The sequence below is a fragment of the Leptinotarsa decemlineata genome, unplaced genomic scaffold (assembly GCF_025532065.1).
Source record: "Leptinotarsa decemlineata unplaced genomic scaffold, Ldec_3_MD MMD2_P_RNA_scaffold_11, whole genome shotgun sequence".
Taxonomy (NCBI): domain Eukaryota; kingdom Metazoa; phylum Arthropoda; class Insecta; order Coleoptera; family Chrysomelidae; genus Leptinotarsa; species Leptinotarsa decemlineata.
This window is the reverse complement of record NW_027412525.1, coordinates 7729035-7752597: the sequence shown is the minus strand read 5'-3', so window position 1 is coordinate 7752597 and position 23563 is coordinate 7729035. Positions and strand designations below refer to the sequence as shown.

The 23563-nt window shown below is 33.8% G+C and overlaps 1 protein-coding gene across 1 annotated transcript in view; it reads left to right on the top strand.

Annotated features, from left to right (window-relative positions):
* Nucleotides 1-728: 728 nt before the first annotated feature.
* Nucleotides 729-23563, top strand: part of NetA (Netrin-A) — a 554869-nt gene continuing 532034 nt past the window's right edge. Inside the window, exon 1 of the mRNA XM_074170725.1 lies at nucleotides 729-2082. Within this exon, the coding sequence (XP_074026826.1) occupies nucleotides 861-2082 (1222 nt within the window). The 5' untranslated portion in view covers nucleotides 729-860. The remainder of the gene's footprint in view (nucleotides 2083-23563) is intronic.

Sequence of the window (23563 nt, the reverse complement as noted above, 5' to 3'; positions counted from 1 at the left end):
TTCAAATCAATTTATATTATATCAGACAATGGAAGTCCGAACTAATACAATATTTTAGCTTACTTAGTCAATAATTATTATGTTCAATAATATACTTGTACCGGTCTAACCAGTCTAATGAATTTTCAGGTTTTATATTGAAAAATGATAAGAGGCTTATTGTAACTTCTCATCGTCATTTTAAACAGGCTTTATCTAATCAAAATAAAAATTTCAGTGATTATGCTGAATTTACTTCCCTTTTCAATTAGTGAATTTGCATTTCATTCTACTTTCAACTAAGCAATTTGAAAATCCGTTGAACCTCTGATCATATAGGATCATAATGATCTTCTGTTGACGCTAACTTGGTTAGCAAAACAGGCGTTGAGAGACAGTAATTTTGTTCTGGCGTTGGAAAAGTGTTTTCAATACAATGAATAGTCCTACATAAAAACAGCTCTCACAAATTGCCATTGCCGCACTTGAATTTGAATAGACAATATCCCATTAAAAATGACACCGGACCATTATGAAGTCCTTATACATATTCATGAGCCTTATTGATCCCAATCGCGGATAGTTCTCCTGATCGATTACTTCTCGGGATATACTAATTCGCTATAATCAACTTAATCATCAATTACAAGCTTCTCTCGTGACACTAAGAACTGGTGGATGCTATCGAGGTATGCGCCCTTTTTCGAGGGCGGCGCTACGATAGGAACAGATACAGACTAACAAACTGCCAGTTGTACGACGATCGTCGAGTTGTGCGTACAGTCTCTCTTCTCGGAAGCACCGCGATCTCTGAATCGGCTTTCGACTCGCATACGTGGTATTTACATATCGTGAATGATGACCTCTCATTGAAGCGAGCCATGATCGTACTACCGAAAGTTATGTCGTTGTTGTTATTGTTCCTGTGCACAACGTCGGTGTTGTCGGTGAGTGAAAACTTTCTGAAGATGTTTGAAGGCCAGACTCCTGCTGACCCGTGCTACGACGAAGACCGGCCAAGACGATGCATTCCTGACTTCGTGAATGCGGCCTACTTAGTGCCGGTTAAGGCGTCCTCCACCTGCGGTCTGCACTCGCCTGTGCACTACTGTGAGGTACCCGAGCCTGCTGCCAACCCCCAATGCCATTTATGTGACGAAAGGCAGGTCAAGAACAGATATCCCTCCTCGTACCTCACTGACTTGAATAACCCCAATAATGTTACTTGTTGGCGGTCGGAACCCATTCCTCCCGTTACTTCTATAAATGCTCCTCCTGACAACGTAACACTGACTCTGAGCCTGGGAAAAAAGTATGAGTTAACTTACGTAAGCCTACAATTCTGCCCAATGACTCCAAAACCCGACTCCATAGCTATTTTCAAGAGCATGGACTATGGTAAAACTTGGCAGCCCTTTCAGTTCTATTCCAGTCAGTGCAGACGTGTGTATGGAAGGCCAAATAGAGCCACAATCACCAAAATTAACGAGCAAGAAGCGAGATGTACCGATGCTCATCGGTATACTGGAGGAGACATGTTGGGTTTCGGGCAAACCTCAAGAATAGCTTTCAGCACTCTGGAAGGGAGACCAAGCGCTTCGGATGTCGATAACAGTCCAGTTTTGCAAGACTGGGTAACTGCCACAGATATTAGGGTGGTCTTTAACCGGCTACATATGCCCGTGGAAGACCTTTCCGATAATTTGGACGTGCTCGTGGACGAGAGAATGTTGAATAAGCATCAAGAGCACCAAGACGATAACTTGCTCGAAAAAGAGCCGTCTGTACAGTTGGTGAACGAAATGCAGGTTGTGGAGAGTGATGAACAGAATATACCTAAGGCCGTGGTACCGCCTGTGTCCGCTAGCGGGATTGTGGGAGGGTACCACCAGATAACCCACCAGTATGCTGTGGCGGACTTCGCTGTTGGGGGACGTTGTAAGTGCAATGGGCATGCCAGTCGATGCGTTACTGGGCGGGATGGACAATTGGCTTGCGAATGTAGACACAACACTGCTGGAAGGGACTGTGAACGCTGCAAGCCGTTCCATTTTGATAGGCCATGGAGCCGAGCTACTGCTAGAGATGCGAACGAATGTAAAGGTAAGATAGGTAGTACTTTCTTGAACTCGATGTTTTGTATATCGTGATATGTTACATTACGTGAAGCATCGTTCCAAGAAAAGTAATTACTAGAATATAATGTGGCACGATTATCACTACGACATTATCAATAATCTCTTCGATTGTAGGTACCCCTACAATTGATTACATTTCTAAACGAAATTATGAAGGGGCGAATCAAAGTTATTTTTTATTTAAAAGATTACTTTTGACCCCATAAGTAGTGACACCATGGGTACAATTCCTATTGCCAACCTGTTTTTTTAGTTTATCGACAGTTACGAGAATATGTGCATTCATCTAATGTTTGCTACTGGTGTAACTACGCATTTTCAGTATCTTTTCGAAATAATATCAACATCAAGGTCAATATGCTTTCTTCTTTTCTGAAATTCTGATAAATTTGGTCGGCAATCAGAACTGTGATGGATTGAATGTTTATTCGTTCACATAAGGACATGTAAAAACATGGTTCAGTATTCAGTGGTGAGACTAACTAGTTTCATAGATAAATTTGCAGTCTGTCTAGAAATAGATTAATTTTTTATTGGGATTCGTTGTTTTTCTTTGAGAAAAATATATTTTTTTCATAAGAAAGACCGGTAATTTTTATTTACATTGTGAATATTAAAGAAAAAATTGATAGAAATACACCTGTGTGAAGAGAGGAGACTGAGTTAGCAGAGTATATCTCCGGAAACGCCCTGATCAGTGCTCAAAGAGTATAATGTTAATTCACAAATCTGTGAAATGTAGAATGCGAATTTTACATTTGTATTACAATAAACCTATTCGATATAATCAATGAAATCAGTATTTCCAAGACAAAGAAAATTTTCACATCACCAACATTTCAAGAAATGCAAAAAAATTCCAAGTTTTGATACGATTCGAAACGAAAAATTATGACTGTCAAGAGGACTAGGGGTGTTGATTTCAACTCTTTTAACTTTCATTTATTTTTCTATATGAAAACATTTTCTAGTATCACCAAATTTTCACAAAATATCACCAACTGCATCTAGTTTATTTTCCATTGTAAAATTTCAACTGACCGAGAGAACTTGGGGTGAAAGTTCCCATTCCTATAATTTAAATCAATGCTTTTAAATATAAATATTACTGGAGCTTTTTCCCAACACTAAATCGTTATTTTTAACACCTCGACACGTGTTTCGATCACCAAGTGATCATCTTCAAAGAGGAAGATTAAAACTAGAAACTAATGCGAGCTAACCCTATTTATGCTATAAAGGTAACCCATACAGGTAAACCATCCAGGCGTACCACCCATACAGGTATACCAACCTAAATTAATTTTACAATTTTGTCTTATCTATTATTTTACAATATATGTTTATATAGAAATTAATTTCACAATATTGTGAATAAATTTGGATAGGCAATACTATCCAAATTAATTTTTGCAATGTGTCCTTATGTAGTAATCAGTAAACCCAACAACATTATTTTATTTCAACAAGCTAAATAGTATGCTCTTTGGTATAGGTCCGTCATCGTTATTCATAATATTATTATGTTTAATTATTTCTACACTCTCATAGGCATCTAGTTACCTGTTGTTGTTAATGTGTCTAACTAATCTTAATGAACTGAAGTCTATGGAATGGTTTTGTTGCAAAATATGATGGGCTGATTTTTCAGTTCTTCCATATTTTAAGTGTGCTATGTGTTCCTTATATCTTACTTTAATAGATCTTTTTATCTGTCCATAATATTTTGCATCGCAGTCCTTACATTCAATTTCGTAAATTCCAGACTTTTCCGAATTCTCGACTTTGTCTTTTGAACTTCCCAAAAGGCTCTGTAGTGTATGACTTGTTTTAAAAACCACCTTCATACCTAGTTCCTTGAAAATCTTTCCAAAGTTCCTCGTATATTGGTGGTATGGAACTGAGATGTATTTATCTTGGTTTTTGTCCTTTCTGAAAGTCGAGATTCCTTCATTCTCAACCTAAACTTCTTCTTCTATATTATGTCATCTACAATACCTCTCGAGAAACCGTTAGTGGCTGCTATTTCCTGTATTGTACGTCTTTCTTTTATAAACCTATAATGTGTTAGAGGGAAAGTCAAAAGACGATGCACTAAAAAATTCAACCCAGCACGTTTGTGCTGTCCACAGTGATGTGAACTGTCAGGAATATACCTGTACGTGCTTGTTTCTTTTCTAAATATATCGTATTCTAACCCTCTATATTGGCTCCTCATTACCAAAACGTCAAGAAATGGTAGTTGTCCTTTACACGAATACGATATATTTAGAAAAGAAACAAGCACGTACAGGTATATTCCTAACAGTTCACATCACTGTGGACAGCCAAACATGCTGGGTTGAATTTTTTAATGCATCGTCTTTTGACTTTCTCTCTAACACATGATAGGTTCACAAAAGAAAGACGTACAATATAAGAAATAGCAGCCCTAACGGTTTCTCGAGGGGTATTGTAGATGACATAATAAGGAACAAGAAGTTTAGGTTAAGAATGAACGAAATCTCGACTTTCAGAAAGGACAAAAACCAAGATAAATACATCTCAGTTCCATACCATCAATATACGAGGAACTTTGGAAAGATTTTCAAGGAACTAGGTATGAAGGTGGTTTTTAAAACAAGTCAAACACTACAGAGCATTTTGGGAAGTCCAAAAGACAAAGTCGAGAATTCGGAAAAGTCTGGAATTTACGAAATTGAATGTAAGGACTACAATGCAAAATATTATGGACAGACAAAAAGATCTATTAAAGTAAGATATAAGGAGCACATAGCATACCTAAAATATGGAAGACCTGAAAAATCAGCAGTCGCCCATCATATTTTGCAACAAAACCATTCCATAGACTTCAGTTCATTAAGATTAGTTAGACAAGTTAACAACAACAGGCAACTAGATGCCTATGAGAGTATAGAAATAAGTAAACATAATAATATTATGAATAACGATGACGGACCTATACCAAAGAGTATACTATATAGCTTGTTAAAATAAAATAAAATAATGTTGTTGGGTTTACTGATTACTACATAAGGACACATTGCAAAAATAAATTTGGATAGGCAATATTGTGAAATAAATTTTTATATAGTTGAAAGTTGTTTTATATAAACATATATTGTAAAATAATACTTAGATAAGGCAAAATTGTAAAATTAAGTTAGGTTGGTATACCTGCATGGTTGGTACGCATGGATGGTTTACCTGTATGGGTTACCTTTATAGCATAAATAGGGTTAGCTCGCATCAGTTTCTAGTTTTAATCTTCCTCTTTGAAGATGATCACTTGGTGATCGAAACACGTGTCAAGGTGTTAAAAATAACGATTTGGTGTTGGGAAAAACTCCAGTAATATTCATTACTATAACAAAGGTTCCAAACAGTGCATCATAAGTACAATGCTTTTAATGCTCTAGCATCACTAAATTCTCATAAAATATTCTTTGATAACTCTTGTATGATTTAATATGAAAAATTATGACTTCCCAAGGAAACTAGGCGTTGTCGGTTTCAACCCGCTTATTAAACATGTATTTTTCTTCACGAAAAAAATGTTCTATCATCACTAACTTTTTACAGAATAACCATACTCAACCCAATATAGTTCATTTTTCATCGAGCAATTTCGACTGCTCGTGACAATTCTCATCCCCACTATTCAAAATTGATATCTCCAGTGAAACAATGTTTCCGGCATCACTAATTCCACAGAATATTCTTTGGTAATTCTTGAACATGTAATGGGATCGGCCGATACTTAATGGAAATCCATGAAGAAACACTTGTGGTATATTCACCACAGTTTAACAAAAACGCAACACATATTTCGCTATACAATAGCTTCTTCAGGTGTGTCTTTACTTTACTATCAGAGAGTAAAGAAACGCCTGAATAAACTAGATGTTTTGTTGTGGCTAATGCTACCCGAACATATTCCACTATATATGTTTAGGATTTGAAAAAAAAACGATGTTCTTCATATGCAATATCCAGGATATATTTGAAAATTTACAATGCCCCCACACATCTTTTGTTGAGTTAATTGATTAGAGAATCATTTCAGTCATCTCTTTCCACAACTTTCAGTAATGCAAAAGTTGCAGAAATTATAGAAGAGCAATGTTCAACAATCAAATTTCTTCAAATTGTGATATTTCCAATTTCTTTTGACAAAAGTCAAAAGAAATCAGAAATATCACAGTTTGAGACGAAATTTTCATAGAGGAGCATCCTAGCCAAAATCAACAACGAAGACACGTTTGCAGTGGTACTTGTTGAAATTTATTCAATTGAGAATAACCACCTGTCTACATGTATGTTCCAATGTTGTTGCATCTCATCAGAACCGGCTGGCTTGGACAAGCATTCTAATTCTTTTCCTTGAAACTCTCCGACACGCTTTCCGAACTTTGTTCGATTTATAAGTTTTATATCATTTATACAATATGCAAAAATATTGCATTTTCATTCAGTTCTGAGTTATGTTTGAAGTTGAAAGTCGCTTGAGCTCATATACTAATTTTCAATTCGGTTGCAAAATTTGAACCGAATAAACATGGAGCGAATAAAAACGTGGAACGATTTGAATGAAAAATTAAAAACGTTTCATAACATAACATCGGGCATCACAATAGAGGATACTATCGTATAGCAAAACACGTGTCGCGGTTTCTTGAACTCCCAAGTGGAAATATCCCATTAAAGTGTGTCACAATACTGTATTGTAACTCCCCCAAGTATGCTTTCGTAAAGCGAAACACGTGTCGCCTTTTTGTGGTTTCTTCGCCATTATATGGCGTTTATGTAAAACTCACAATAAAGTGTTTTTTAATAATAATAATAAATGGGCTTCATCCATTGACATACATTGTTTATTAAGAAGAAGTAGATACAAAAATCAATGAAAGGGCGAAGTTCAGCCGAGGCTGTTTTACAACTGAACCTAGGGGATAGCATATATTAAATAGAAATATAAAAATAATTACCTAGTATACATTGATAAGTGAGTAGATTGAATCATTGTGAAACTAAGAAAAAAACAAAGGCTATAAATTTCAAAGTAAATATTGAAAATCTATTTAGCTTAAATAAGGTAAAATATATAGCAAAACATACACAAAAGTGAGACAAAGGAAAAACCATATGAGCAAGGCATAACATAAATATATTATATATAAAGAAGACTTCAGATATGTTTTCAACTTGTTCTTGAATACGTTAGTTATGGATTTTCATCAAGTATCGGCCAATTCCATCATATGGCCCAGATTGAGTTCTAAAATAAGTAAAAGAACACTTTGAGAAATCTGAAAACAAGTGTGTTTCCAGTGGAAAAAATACAGCAGAAAATGTATTTTATTAAAACGCAATGATATTTATTGTCTCTTGGAGGAGACCATATTATGGAGTATCTGAAAATCCCGGAAATGAAAGAATATATTATTTGGATGAAACTTGGTTAAATGACGTACCTACACACGTCATGCTGACGAAATCAAAATATCCCATTAGCGGCAGGCAATCAGGAGGACAATGACGTCACCTTATAATTACGCATATGGAGAGTTCCGAATAATTTGTCGAAGTTAGCTTCGAAGACATTACTGCCGGTGTCTTTGAAGAGTGTTTCTCGTAAATGGAAGATTTGATTTCAAGAGACTCTGTCACTGTAAGCAAGCCACTATTCTTAGTTACTGGACAAACTGCCAAAAGTGGTTGACGCAAAAATGACATATCATATCATAATGGTTGCATTCAAAAAACATAAATATTCCAGATCATTTCGAGTACAATTCAGTATAACGGAAACTCTTAAATTTAGCCAGCTTACATAAGTTTGAAAAAATTGTGATCGATCACCTTACAGCATCGCGGGGTATAATAGAAGAGCAACTTATCCCTTATCAATGTGAATTAACTCCGATAGAGCTATAAATTTAGGGGATATCACAAAAAAAAACCTTAAAATTGTTCAAATTATTTGAAAATGTCACTAAAGATTACCGAGAAAAATATGTTCATCATGTGGTTAAGGAAGAACAATTCACATGTTAAGTACATACATTAAGTAAAAATATTTTATGTATATACCATATTTTATGTTTCAAAATGAATTTTCAATATACATTGATGTATATTGTATCTAGGTATATTGAGAAATATATATTTTCAACTGGTTTTAACCAGTTAAATGACAGAGAGCTTGCACGCTTGTGACAGAACAATTGCCGCAATTTTTTGACTGTAACAATAGGCAGTCAATATAGAATTAACCCACCTACATCGACACAAAAATACCCTTTCTCAATAGGATATGAGCAGGAATAAAGAGAATTTTCGCGAAGCATTCTATAAGGGTTTTCCATACATAATGAGCTTTTATTACTGCATCGGTTTTGAACAGGAACTCTAAACATGAAATTTATTTGTGAGAATGTATAAAATATGTCACAAAGTGATATAAACTGTTTTTGTCATAAAAGTATTCACTCAAACATTATATCAGTAGCTACTCTCTCTGGCGCGAACGCTAAGTAATGAACTTAGCATACATTTTTGATACCTTGGATAACATTATTGCGATTTAACATATTTATTTTTGAAATTACTCCCTGATAATGTAGCATTTTTACTGGTGAATGAGTTTTTGAAATCAAATGAGTGGTTTTTGGTTCATCTATTATTGAAGTTATAAGTATATGTTATATGTGGAAACATGGAAATTCAGACTTTCATCAGAGTTTATATTCTCTTTATATTTTATGTATTTTTTCTTTGATTTATCATTTCGAAACAGGTATCAAATTACTTTTCGATTATAACATGAGTCTAAATGACATTATTATTATATTCCATGTTCGTAATCACATTTAAGACTATTTATAAATATTACATTTTTGTAGTTTTCCTTTCGTAGTTTTTGATTAAAACTATATTAGTGACTTGGTATATCGTGTTTAACGTTGAATTCGTTGGATTTAGAAAACTACAAATAATCTGAAACGAACATACCCGTATCTATCATAATACATTTCTATTCTTAACACTTCCGGATTACCTACCACTATTCAATTTTGAAGCTGTTATGTCGGCTGCTATTTCGCTGAATGGCATGATGTATTCAGGAAAAGCGTACAACGAATAACATAAGTAATTTTTGTGAAAAATAACCAATACAAATCGATTTAGTAGAAAGATTTATATTCCTTTTTGACAAATTCACAATTTGTATAAGAATAGTTATGCTTATCCTAGATCGTAAAAAAAATACAAAAAATATAATACAAAAAAAAAAGAAAAAATTCACAATTACAAAGAAAAATATGTACAAATAACAACTCCACATACAAAACGTTGATACATTAACTACAGCTTATGTACAAAAGCAATAACTGTTGGAGTATTCATCATAAAACTCAGCTAGTGAGTAAAAGCACTTTTTTAATAGAACATTCTCCAGATGTTTTTTGAATTTAACTGTGTTGACTGATTTGTATTTTATATCACAGGGAAGTTTATTAAAAAGTTTCAGGCCTAGGTGTGAAGGAGCATTAGTTGTCACTTTGTATTTACAAATAGGCTCATAGTAATAATTTATTTGCCTAGTTTTTTTTCAGTGCATATCTCTGATTTTCAGGAAAGTATTCTTGGTATCGAATATGTACAAACATGATTCCAAAATAAGTAGACTAGGCAGAGTGATAACACCTAATTTTTTGACAATTGGTCTGCATGATACATTTCTTTTCTTTCCAGCAATTATTCTAATTAGCATCTTCTGTGCCTTGAATACATCATTGAACATTGTTGAGTTGCCTCACAAACATATACCATATCTCATAGTAGAAGCTGCCAATCTGTGATACAACATTAATATTTGAGTACTTTTTAGTACTGGTCTTAGAGTTCTGAACATATATCCAAGAGATGCTTTGACAGTGACTCCTCCAGTAGAGGTTCTCATCTATAATGATTCCAAGGAACTTCGTCTTTTCACTGTTTTTGACAAGTGCTTCATTAACTTTTATCTCAATTCGCGAGCAAATTTTTTGCCGATGATGGAAACGAATTAATTGTGGTTTTTCATGATCGAAGAACAGATCATTGGACCCACACCAACCTGATATGGCTTCCACAATATTGGCACATTTTGAGGCGAAAATATAATCATTCTTTTCAGAAATCAATAAGGATGTGTCATCAGCGTAAGTGACAAAAAATGCTTCATCAGTTACTTTATCGATTTCATTGATATATAATATAAATAAAACTGGACCCAACGTCAATCCCTGTGCTACGCCAGTGAGACAGTTCAATGGATCCGAATTGATATCATTTATTTTACCGTTCTCTTCAAATCGAATGCTCACATATTGTTGACTATTTTTTATGAATGCCAAAATCCAGTCATAAGCTTTGCCTCGAACTCCATAGTTGTAAATCTTTTGTAGTAGTTTTTCATGATCGACACAATCGAATGCCATGTGAGATCACAAAAACTTCCATCAGGGCACACCCCTGCCTCAATAATTTAGATTAATTTTTCATAATATGATAAGACAGCCGTATTTGTGGATCTTTTCGCACGAAATCCATGTTGACTATACGTTAAAATTTGTTTCTCTATTGAAAAGTCCATAAGGCGGTTTAAAAAACTGATTTCGAATATCTTCGAGAAACTGGAGTGGACTGTCACAGGTCTATAATTTTCCAATATTTTTTGTCGAGTTTTTATGAAGTGGTACAACCTTGCCTGTCTTGAGTAAGTTTGGAAACATTCCTGTCTCCATTCATGAGGTCTGTTATGGGTTCAATGATAAAATCGATAGCCTTCTTCAACAAAAATGCGGGAACTTCATCAAAGCCTGATGCTTTTTTATTTTTTAATTTTTGTTTCAATAACAAACGCAACTCTTATTTCAGATATGGTTTCAGAAAAATGGTCTCTACATGGTATTTTGGCAGATTGTGTATTTGTTTCTGTGTGACATCTTTTTTTTTCTCATTTCAGATGCAGCGTTCACAAAATATTGATTGAATAAAGTTGATACCTCTTTGGGATCTTCAATGGTGCTATCATTTCTTGATAAGATAATGTTTTTATGTTGTTTATGTTTATTAGATAGTTCATATACTGTCTCCCATGTAGTTTCACAGGTGTTATGGGAATTGAATATTTAATTTTGAAAATAGGATTTTTTCACGCTTTTTACTAGCAAAATATGTTTTTTCATCTGTTTTTTATACCAATTCTAGGTATGGGTAACTACGTTTTAAAGTGAACAAATCGAACAAATCTTTCAGTTCATTGCTTGATTTCTTTATTTCATCGGTAAACCATTTTTTTTCATTTTTTGTTTGTTTAAAGTATTATCTGAGAGGAAAATACACATTGAAATAATGCATACAAATCCCATGGAATCTGTAAAACGTATTAGTGATCTCATTCATTACAACTGATATAACGCATATCTCTATGTGTTTATCGACACATAAATTGTCTAAAGACAGCTTTTTATAGGATAAATCATCTTTTGAGAATATGGCAACACCTCCTGTTTGATATAAGTTTCTACAATAATAACTACATAGTTGAAAACCACATAAATGTCTGTTTTTCAACGTAGCAACATCATAATGTGTTTCCGTTAAACAGATGAAATTCAAGTTAAGATCTTTTATTTCAATTTCCAGTAGATTAATTGAATCTGTATTGAGACTTTGAATATTGACAACATATATGTCCGTATTGAAAAATTTCAAATGCTTGAAGCTCCTGATGTTGTCTTCTGAAAAAACTTACTGATACATGCTACCTCCGGCCATATTGCTGGATTCATCACTGTTCTGAAATTGTTGTCGTAAATTGTTACCTTAAAAGAGGAGTAAATGCTAGGATGTCGTGGGGTCATTTATTCGCACTTAACCTCAAGAAAATGATTTCTAAGTTCGATAGCTAGTGAATCTGCCGTTGTCAATCGATCAATTCTTGAAACATGTAGATTGATAAGTTTCTTGACTCCCTTGATGGATGAATCTTTGTTGTTTCCTATGATCATGCTTCTTTTTTTGTTATTTCTTTTATATTGAACTGTTTCCCAGTTGTCTGGTTTTTCAGGTATCTGTAACAATCTGTAGCAATGAGACAGGTAATCCTCCAACCTGTATCATTTTCTTCTGTCAAATTGATGATTTCTGAATATTTCAACTGTGTTTGGACACACAGATCTCCTTCGACAGCGTCTCTTTGTTTATTTGGGAATTTCCATTTGTTGTTTTTTGCTGTGCGCTTGTCCGCGATGAGGTTGAATTCATTTGCGATGTTTTCTGCAGCAGTTCAGTTTCTTGGTATAATATATTAATTTTCTCGCGTAGCTCAAGAATGAGTACGTCTTTCTGTTTTAGAATATAAATCATTTGTAAATCAACCTTGGTCCTGTATCACTTGATTCTTGAATGGCATCATAGAATTCGTTGCCTGGATCCTCGTTATTGGCAATGGTATCCATACAGCATATCATTTCAGATCTTTCCTCGTTGAATTTCACTTTTGCAAAACTGGCATAACTAATATGGAAACAGTTCGTACAGTTTTTACACTTGATTCCAATTATGATCCAATCCATGATCCATGATAACTAATGACAGTCCATTCAGAAAATGTTACCGATAGTTGACTATATAGTGTGATTATTCAAGGGCATCATCCTGCAGAAGTTATTCGAAAACCACTATTTCTGACAGTCAGCAGGGTCTTTCTAACATAATCCACAGGGAAATAGCATGAAAACTGCAGTTGCTAAGAGACCCACTAGCAAATTCAAAATCGATTTCTGCAACATCAGGGGACTCATCTCAAATATACTCAGTGCATCAAATAGTCCTCATATGCTTGCACTCACAGAAACCGGTAAGTTTTTCAACAAACCCCGTCAATTTTCTATATCCCCGGCTATGATTTCCACTCCCCATTCAGACGTAACTTTGGAATGAATATCTTTTTTATCAGAAGCGATGTCTCCTGTCAACGAGAGGAACTGCTGCAACCCCGAAATTTTGATGTTATGTGGCTCAAAATAATATCACATAATGAAAAATGAGAATTGAAACTTGATTAACATTAATGTATAATTTTGAAAATGTCCTTATAGGACGAAACTGTAGTAACGTTAGTTACAAATGAAAGTGGTAAAATACAGAAAGTTTCAATTCTCATTTTCTCATGATGATTCTCTACCACGTAGTAACTGCTCCATCCATCAATATCACAGAAGATCACCAAATTCATATGTTGCGTTTATCACCAGTGTGAAGGCAGCCATGGGTTTCAGCCACGAATTGGAGGAATTTACCTTTAACGGAAAGAAGTGCGCCAAGCCACCATTGGTCGTTACAATTCATTGCTAGCCATGAAAAGTTGTCTTTTATAACAATAATTTCATGGCCAACCATGGAAATTTTCAAATGAAACGATAGTTTTCAACGTTTTCAATAATACCTTTACAGTCCTCGATTTTGTCGCGGAAAAAAACATTTTCTGTAACTCCTTCCATCATTTTGATTGAAAAAATCATATCTTTTGAAAAATTTGTGCTGCTGGGGATATTTTCACACGAAACGAAAGTATTCGGCGTATTCTATGATATCTATATGGTCCTCGATTTTGTCGCGGAAAACTACACCCCCTCTAACCCCTACCATCATTTAGATTAAAAAATCATATCTTTTGAAAAATCTGTGCTGCTGGGGTCATTTTCACATAAAACGAAAGTATTCGGCGTATTCTATGATACCTATATCGTCCTCGATTTTGTCGCGGAAAAATAAACCCCCTGGAACCCGTTAAATTCTTTTAATAAAAAAAATCATATCTTTTGAAAAATTCTTGCTGCTGAGAATATTCTCACATAAAACGAAGGTATTCCGCGTATTCTATGATACCTTTGTGGTCCTCGATTTTTTCGCGGAAATATGTATACACCCCCTGCAACCCCTTCCATCATTTGCATTGAAAAAATCATATCTTTTGAAAAATTTGTGCTGTTGCGAATATTTTCACATAAAACGATGGTATTCGGCGTATTCTATGATACCTTCATAGTCCTCGATTTTGTTGCGGAAAATACACCCCCTGCAATCCTTCAATCATTTTGATAAAAAAATCATTATGGGATAAGAGGAACAAATTTGAACTGGTTTGGTTCATATTTGACAGGACGTCGACAGGTGGTGAAAACATCAAGTGGACAGTCTGATCTCAGTGACATAAAACATGGAGTACCTCAGGGGTTTGTTTAAGGACCAGTGTTGTTTTTGATATACTTAAATGACCTAATAACCATTAACATCGCAGGACAATTTACTGTATTTGCCGACGATACCACTATTATATGGAGTAATGAAGAAATTTATCAGCTATCAAATACGATAAAAATAGATATTCAACAAATTCAAGCCTGGTGTAACGCAAACTCCTTGTGCTTCAACCTAAACAAAAAAAACTAGTAACTTTCAAATGTATACCAGACGATTTAGATTTGTCTAACCACTACATATAAAACAAACAGCACACTAAATTCCTAGGCATTCACATAGACATACATATTAAAGAACATGTATCACATCTGAGTAAAAAAGTATCTAGTGGATGTTATGCTATTAGAGTGATATCAAATGAACTAGGGTACACTACAGCTAGAATGGCTTACTTTGCACTGATCGAATCTCATATTCGATATGGAATAGCTTTCTGGGGCCATTGTAGTTTACAATTACAGAATAAGATATTTAAGCTACAGAAGAGGTCTTCGAATTACCTTACAAAGTCTAAGCCGAGAGATCACTGCAAGCCTTTATTCATCAGCCACAAAATATTAACTGTCACCTGTTTATACATAATGGAAACAGTATGCTTAATTCATGTACATGTACGTGTACATGTACACTCCCGGAACAAATTGTCACAACACTAGACAGAACCATATGCTTAACTTACTTATTCCAAAATTCACCTTGATTCAGCATTCTCACCTTCCTACTATTCTAAATAATAGCACAGATATCAAAAAGTTCCGAAGTACAGTTAAAAAAATCTTTTAATCAAAAAAGCTTATTATTCGATCCATGAATTCTACCATGATAACCTATAATGTTCACTTAAACTCATCTGTCTTTTTAATGTTTTATTTGTGAAATTGCCATGTTTGTATTTTTTAAATTTTATGTCACGTATGTTTTATTTGTGAGATTGCTATGTTTGTAGTTTTTATATTTTATGTCATGTATTGTATTTTTTATATTTTATGACATTCATTTGATTTTTTTACAAGACTTTGTCAATAAGATACTCATCTTTCGACAATAAAGCATATTGATTGATTGATTGATCGATTGGGGATCGAAACACGTGTCGAGGTGTTAAAAAAAATAACGATTTGGTGTTGGGAAAAAACTCCAGTAATTTTCAGTACTACACCAAAGGTTCAAAACAGTGCATCATAAGTAAAAATCATATTTTTTGAAAAATTTGTGCTCCTGGGGTTATTTTCACATAAAACGAAAGTATTCGGCTTATTCTATGATACTTATATGGTTCTAGATTCTGTAGCTTGAAATTATAGTCCACAGTGAAATATTATTTACTGAACGTCAAAAAAAAATATTACCACTCACCATTTTTCAACCTTTTTTAAAAAGCCAAATTTACCTGCTGTCCAGAACTGATAATACAATTGTTTTTCGAATTCAGCCTGTCATCTCATTCACTATTAAATTAAGGGATGTTACTACTACTGTTGTATATAATAATTCTAGTCAATCTAAATCTGCACCTTCGTGCGGGCTTTGCATACACTTAAATCATTCTCAGTTCTTCAACAGCTCAGTTCTCAGGATGAAATTATACTCTGGGATGGGATGTCACACATAACTCAGAAATCATTTATATTCTTCATCCAATTCACAGTAAGCATAGTTCGACAAACGGTATCCTGTGACAAACAAATATTATTTTTTTATTTTTGAGAATTAATCAATTTCTCACAAATGAGAGTTGGCAAAAAGACCGTCATGCAAATAAGTGTAGGTATGGCAGTTTACTGGAAACTCCTTAAACATTATTGGCAATAAGTTTATCGCGACTTACAAATTTTGTATACAGACATTATTTTGTATATATTGTCGACTTTTCTTAAATTACCTCACTTTAGTTTTTATCTATACTGGAACACTAGTTTTTTATTTCAGTAACTCACAACTGTTGACTTATTTTACCGGCTTACCGTGCGTAATCATTAATTGAGTGTTGACTCTCAAAATGGCGTTTAGTTTATTTCCAATGTTTAATAATGAAATGTATCTATCATGGCGGAAGTGAAATTGTCCACAACCATAAAAATAAATATACTGAGAAAATGTATTTGAATCATAGGTTATTTTGACAATTAATTAATATATTCAATTTTTATTGCAATCACATTACCGCCTCGTCGGTAAGTGTGAAGTTGGGAAAACAGAATCTTTTTAAAAAAATTAGGAAGAAATTCTCTTATGTTGCTGCAACTAAGGAATTAGGAATGGGATAAACATTTTAAAATTTTAACGGGGATATCTATAGTCAAATTGAACATCTAAGTGCACGATCCGATGCAATGAAAAAAGCTGCCCTATATCTTTATAATCGAAATGATCTGAACCTGTTATAGAATTGTCAAAATGGTGAGAAGAAACAGGGACGGCCTTAAAGAAATGCTCCTCCATCCCAAAATTAATATCATTCAGAATGTCGTTATTTCAAAATCCAACAGGGATTCGTCAGAACATAATGTCAGTCAGTCCGATAGAAAATCAGACGAAAAAACTACATTCCATACTGCCTCTCCTCCTCTCGATTATTTCAGTTACAATAAACCTATTGAAAATTTTCAAACAGAGCAATCAGTGAGTGACCTTAATTTTAAAGACAACATTATCACGTCCACACCGCACTCAGTTGACGAACAACTTGATTTTATTTCAAATCTGAAGGTTTCATATGTTCGTAGTAACTCCGATAATTCTCTATCTGAATTCGTTTCTGTTCCAAATAAATCATCAGACATTTCTACTAGTGATGAACATATATCTCAACAATGTTCGAAACTACCAAAAAACACAAATAAATATACAACATTACTTCCTATAAATTCGGTAAATATAAAAACTAAAAACTGGAGCAAACCTTCTTATACAGATTGTTCATTTTTTGAAGGATTGTTTTCAATGAGTCATGATGAATTCTCAACAATTTTTTCAGAAAATTAATTATCTGTAGGATATACTTATTCGTTAGCGAGGAAATCATCCCAAAATATTAATATTTGCGTCATAAATTTCAAGGATATAGATACAGTAAAAGAAAAGACTATTTCACAATATACGCATATTGTGCTTACAACTGCAAAAAATTTATCATTTTTATTTTATCTGTTATCAAAAAGTGGTAGAGATTACTATCATATCGGCAAGTTAACTAGGTATACGAAAGGAGTACAACGAAATATTATAATGCAGGATATGAATCATATCAAACCATCTTCTTTCCGACAAAGCAATCCGTGATTCAATTACGAATTTAACAAATAATGGTAATCTACAGAATATCAAATCTGAATCAGTATTCAGAAAAATTCGCTCAGAAAAGTTTGGTAAAAATGATCGTCATGATTTGATTGATTTAATAATGATGCAAAGGAAAAACCCCTCCTATATAGCGTGACTCATGGTCGATGGTAGGTTAGACGTTTCTGAAAAACGCAAAGCATGATTTTTCTGAAAATGTCACCTCTCACATTTCCTTACCTGTTCTATCGATCTAAAATATTTTCAGCATTGCGGCGTTGCCACTTCCATCAAAAAGTCCTAGCAACTTCATTTTTTTAAATGGAGCACCCCGTATATTAATACATTTTTGGAATCGCTCTGGTATTTTAATACTTTTTTCTTGATAATGTCCTATACCTATCTCTATCTGTTTTTGAGATAAAAAATAAATTGTGCTAAATATGGTCCAAAACATAGCCTTTATTGAAATTAAGTACATCAGTACTTTCAATTCATGAAAAGTTGATATTTTGATGATAGTTTGGACAAACTCGAAATATTCAAATAACACCAAGAAATCGACTCCATATCATATAGGGCGTGCTAAAATTACTATTATTTCCATTGTGCATAAAAGTAGTCAAAAGTTCATTTTTTCAAATGAAACCACCTATATATTACTCGGTAAATTGAAAAATGCTTCAAGATGATATATCATGTCCCTGTATCTAAATCGTCAAGTTTTCTCAATAAAGTCGTTTCTTCTAGAAACATTTTTATTAGAATTTGGATTTAGGTAGCAGTGGAATTATCAAGCTTCGGTTACTTTTATAAGTAATTTACAAAAAGTTATCGACGGTGTTTCGAATCATCTTCCAAAATGAATGCAAATATCGATTGTTCAAACGAAGTTCTTATGAAATTATACATACACATGAACAAAGTGATCAAATCATTGTCAGAACGTGTACAAAATTCAACCAAATGTATCCTGAATTAACACCAATGAACTAGAGGAAGTTTGTAAGGTTACAAAATAATTTCCTTAACTATGGCTCAAAGTTTCCAGGGAACAACTGTACCAAAAATCAGTCATTTCTAGGTAAAAAGTAAGATTTTGTGGGCTAAAACATGTGAAAGTACAGACAATAATAGAATAGGATGATTCAAAATAACAAAATTGTAAACAAAATATCACATTTTCACAATAAATGCTGAAAATGTTGTCCATTACATTCTAAACACTTTAAAATGTTTTTTTGTGTGCGACTTGTGGTTGCTTTTTGAATTTCCTGGAGATCCAGATCTTCAATACTCCGCACTATTCGCCGTCGCAATTCTTCTTTGGTAGGCATTGGAGTACTGTATACCCTTTTTTTTTAAACACCCCATAAAAAAGTCAAGTGGCGTGAGATCGGGTGATCTCGGTGTCCAATCCCACGGCCCTAAACGCCTAAACCAACGATCGTCGAAGAGTTCGTCAAGTTTCCTGGAAACTTCCTGGGTGGAATGAGCTGGCGCTCCGTCCAGTTGAAACCACGAATTCCTATATTCCTCTAAAGGCTAATTTTCAAGAAAATCGGGTACAGTCGTCCTTAATATTTGGAGATATCTCTCTGCATTCAGTGTGTCTTCATGAATAAAAAAGCTAATTTTATTGTTCTTCAGAATACAGAAAACATTCAGGTCAAATTTTTCTTGAAAACCCATTTCTTTTGTAACATGAGGATTATGATCAGCTCAAAAATGTTTATTTCTTCTATTGAAAATACCATCCCTCGTAAATTTTGATTCGTCGCTCCAAATTATTTTTGACAAAAATTCCCGATCTTCCTGTGTATAATCAAAAGGGATTCACAAAAATGCATTCTACGTTCGAAGTCTTCTGCTTTCAGAGCTTGAACTTTGGTACATTTCTACGGATGCATTCCGCGATTTTTCAAAATTCGCTGTACTGAAGTATGTGATACACCGAAATCTTTTTCAGCACTGCGAATGGAAGCTTCTGGATATGCATAAAAATATGCCAAAAAGTTGACAGTATTGTCCTCATTTGAAGTAACAGGTTTTGGTAATATTGAAGGCGCTTTTAACATGGAGTCATAGTCAAGGAAATTATTTTGTAGTCTTACAAACTTCCTCTCGTTCACTGGTGTTAATTCAGGATACATTTGGTTGAATTTTTGGCGATTTTTTGAAACACCGTCAATAACCATTTATCAATTACTTATAAAAGTCACCAAACTGTCATAAGCTTGATATTTCCACGGCTACCTAGATATCAAATTCTTTAAAAATTATTTTTGTATAACTGTTATCGAAAATCTCTTTGATAGAAACACTTCAATCAGAACACCTACCAAAAAATCATTTAGAAAAGTTCACACATGCAGTTCGTGCTATTGATAATATTAAATCCCTGTGAAGTTACTGACGATGACGAAGTAGTATTCATCCAACTGTAGAAAGTCCTTCATGACTAACCAATAATCCTCCTTAAAATAACGTGAGTTGGCGTATGTACTTAGTTGTAACATATGCCTTGTAATCCAAAGATCGTGTATTCAAATCCCATGGACCCTATAATTTTTTTATTATCAGCAGTAACGTTATACAAAAAAATTTGTATGATACATTTGTTAAAAGTGATTTTATTTTGGTCGTGAGTTTGTTCCACTTGCTGACGCTCGTTTTGCAATAATCCCCACTCACAAAATAAAATGCCACTTTCAACACTTATAGGTAAAACGTGAATAATTATTTTTCCACAAAAACGGCTTTATTAAGAAAACTAGACTATTTAGGTATAGGGACATGTATAGCATCTTGAAGCATTTTTCATCATCTTTCAATTTATCGAGTAATATACAGGGGAAAAATTTCACTAGTTCGGACTTCCATTGTCTACTATATAAAATGATTTGAAATCCCTGAAACAAGTAAAAAAGGATAATTAAAAAAGAATAGTTGAAAATAACAATTATATTAAGCAACAATAAACCTGAAATGAAATGATAGTGAAATAACCTACAAGTAAAAATATAATAATTGAATAAATAAAAATTAAAGGAGTGGAAAAAGAAAATAATAAAAATAAAAAGTGTAGAGATTCCAAGTCACGTTAGTTCACGACGTTTCGATTGTTGGTATCTACAATCGTCTTCGGGTGATGACTGGACTGATTCCTCCGAGAGATGACTATACAGGGGGTTTCATTTGAAAAAATGAACTTTCGACTACTTTTATGCACAATGGAAATAATATTTCCATTGTGTATAAAAGTAGTTTTGTGTGAAAATATTTTAGATCGATAGAACAGGTAAGGAAATGTGAGAGGTGAAATTTTCAGAAAAATCATGCTTTGCGTTTTCCAGAAACGTCTAACCTACCATCGACCGTGAGTCACGCTGTATAAAGTGTGTTGGCCAGCCACTCCATGTTTTATTGTTTAGTGTCAAATAGCTTCAAATAGTAGAGAGATGTGAATCAATACCAATTTTGCATTTGAATGCAACTGGCAGTATCATTAGAAAACCGCCTTTTACCAAAAGAGGCGTCTGGGAGACCCGTCAAGTGGAGAATAATATTGTAACTATCTCGAACTTATTAGCTGCAATCACGATATGGTGTCAATCGGTATTTTTTTAGCTGAATTCAAATCATTTTGTCATCAAAATTAAAAAAATTGGCCAATATTTTCGGCAATGGTCACATATTTCAGTTTTCTTTTACTGAATGGTGTTCAAAATTTCTGTAATACAATAGATATGAAAAATTATTTGAATTGGAAATTTTCAGTTTGTGAAGGACAACGTCTGGAAGATTTAGACATCATACCAGTTCATATCTGTTGCGCACACTTTTTCAAAATTATATGTAATGATATAAAAAAAACAAAGGTAAATGAAGGTATACAAAAACAACTTGAAGAAATAATGGCAGCATCTTTCAATTTGAATAATTTAAAACACGTCGTACATTGGTTCGTGTAATAACTGTAATGTACTTCATTCACTATGTTTTAACAATAAGACACGATTTTCATACATCCCATTTAATTTGCCAAACTAAACTGAACTGCTATCTCCTAAGGTCACGGCCCAGCGCATACAAAAAATATACAGTTTTTATCTCAAACAATTCGGATACACTACACGTTTCCTCCCCTAATATCAAAGAAAACAAAAACTTAAATTGCTAACTACATTATAGAGAAAGAAAAAAAATAGAACACTAATAGGGAATGAATCTCTCTGGAGGATTTCGAATACGTTTTAGCCTTTGTGTTAAAAAAATTTGTTTTGGAATTATTTCGGTTTCCTGCCAATCTTGAATTATTTGAGTCAATATAGTATATGAGTCTATAGAATTTTCTATAGTTTCCGTTGTTAATTCGAAATCTTCCGTTGCGGTTTCCGGATTTTCGGAAAGTCCATTATTGATGGTAAGAAGTGAAGTTTCTTCACGACGATACAGGGGCAACACTTGATTCATGTGACGTTTCCATATAAGTGTAGTAGGTATTTGGAATTCTTACATAAAAAACTTTTCGTGCAATCGATTTCACAATAATTCCCGTAACCCAAGTAGGTTTAGATTTTCTATAATCTCGTACTAACACACATTCCCCATCTTGCACAAAAAGTCGTTTTTTTCCTTTATAATACTTTTTTTTTACTTTGCGCCTTTTTCAATGTTTCCCTCACTTCACCAATCGATGTATTTTCACGCACTCTAATATAATTGGGTAAGTCTAATCTAGTTTTTAAGGGTCTACCCAACATCATACGAACTGGTGACTCCCCAGTACTTCAGTGTTCTGTATTTCGATAAATTAAAAGAAAATTATCCAAAGATTGTTCAGTCAAGTTCTTCTCCTTAAACAAGTGACCTATAAAATCATATGAGCTTCTCAACTCCTTCATAATAAAATGTTTTATTGTTTTAACACTATTTTCTGCCGCCCCGTTTGATGCTGGATGATAGGTGGTGACGTCACATGAATAATACCATTATTTCTTAAAAATTCTTTAAATTTTGTAGACATGAATGTCTTTGCATTATCTGATACAATTTGGTCGGTTAAACTAAATTGTGCAAGAAGACTCCGCAGTCTCATTATAGTACAGTGCGATGTTATAGAATTTAGAATAAAAACTTCCACCCACTTTGATAAAGCATCTAGAACTACCAAAAACATTTTCCCAATAATTGGAGCTAAAAAATCTAAATGTAGACGTTGCCATACTCTGTCAGGAATTGGCCAAGGTTGCAATTCACTTCTAGGAGGGACTTGGTGAACACTGAGGCAAGCCTTACACGATTGACAGGTCTCCTCAATTTCTTCATTCAAGAAGGGGCAACACACATAAGATCTACCTAGTGTCTTCGTTTCAACCATTCTCAAATGATTTTTGTGTAGCTTAGATAGAATTTTCGTTCGCAGTGAGCTCGGTACTGTCACCCGGTATCCCCTAATCAACAATTATTTTCCACTGATAATTCATTTTTTCTTCTGAAAAATGGTTTATATTGAATATCTACTTTTTCCGGCCAGCCGTTCAATACATAATTTACTGCAACTTTCAAAATTTCATCCGATTTTGTTTCATTTTTCATAACATTCACATCAATTGGTACTTGTTCATTCTCAATGATATAATTTAACGTCACATAGTTATCTTCCTCGGTAAAAGAATCATTTGTCATGTTTTCAATTGGGAGTCGTGACAAAAAATTCTCACAGTTTTTATTACTGCTGACATACTGGATGTCAAAATCAAATGAACTAAGAAACAAAGCGTATCTCTGTAGTCTATTAGCGGTCATAGTAGGAATACCTTTTTTTTTACCAAAAATTGAAA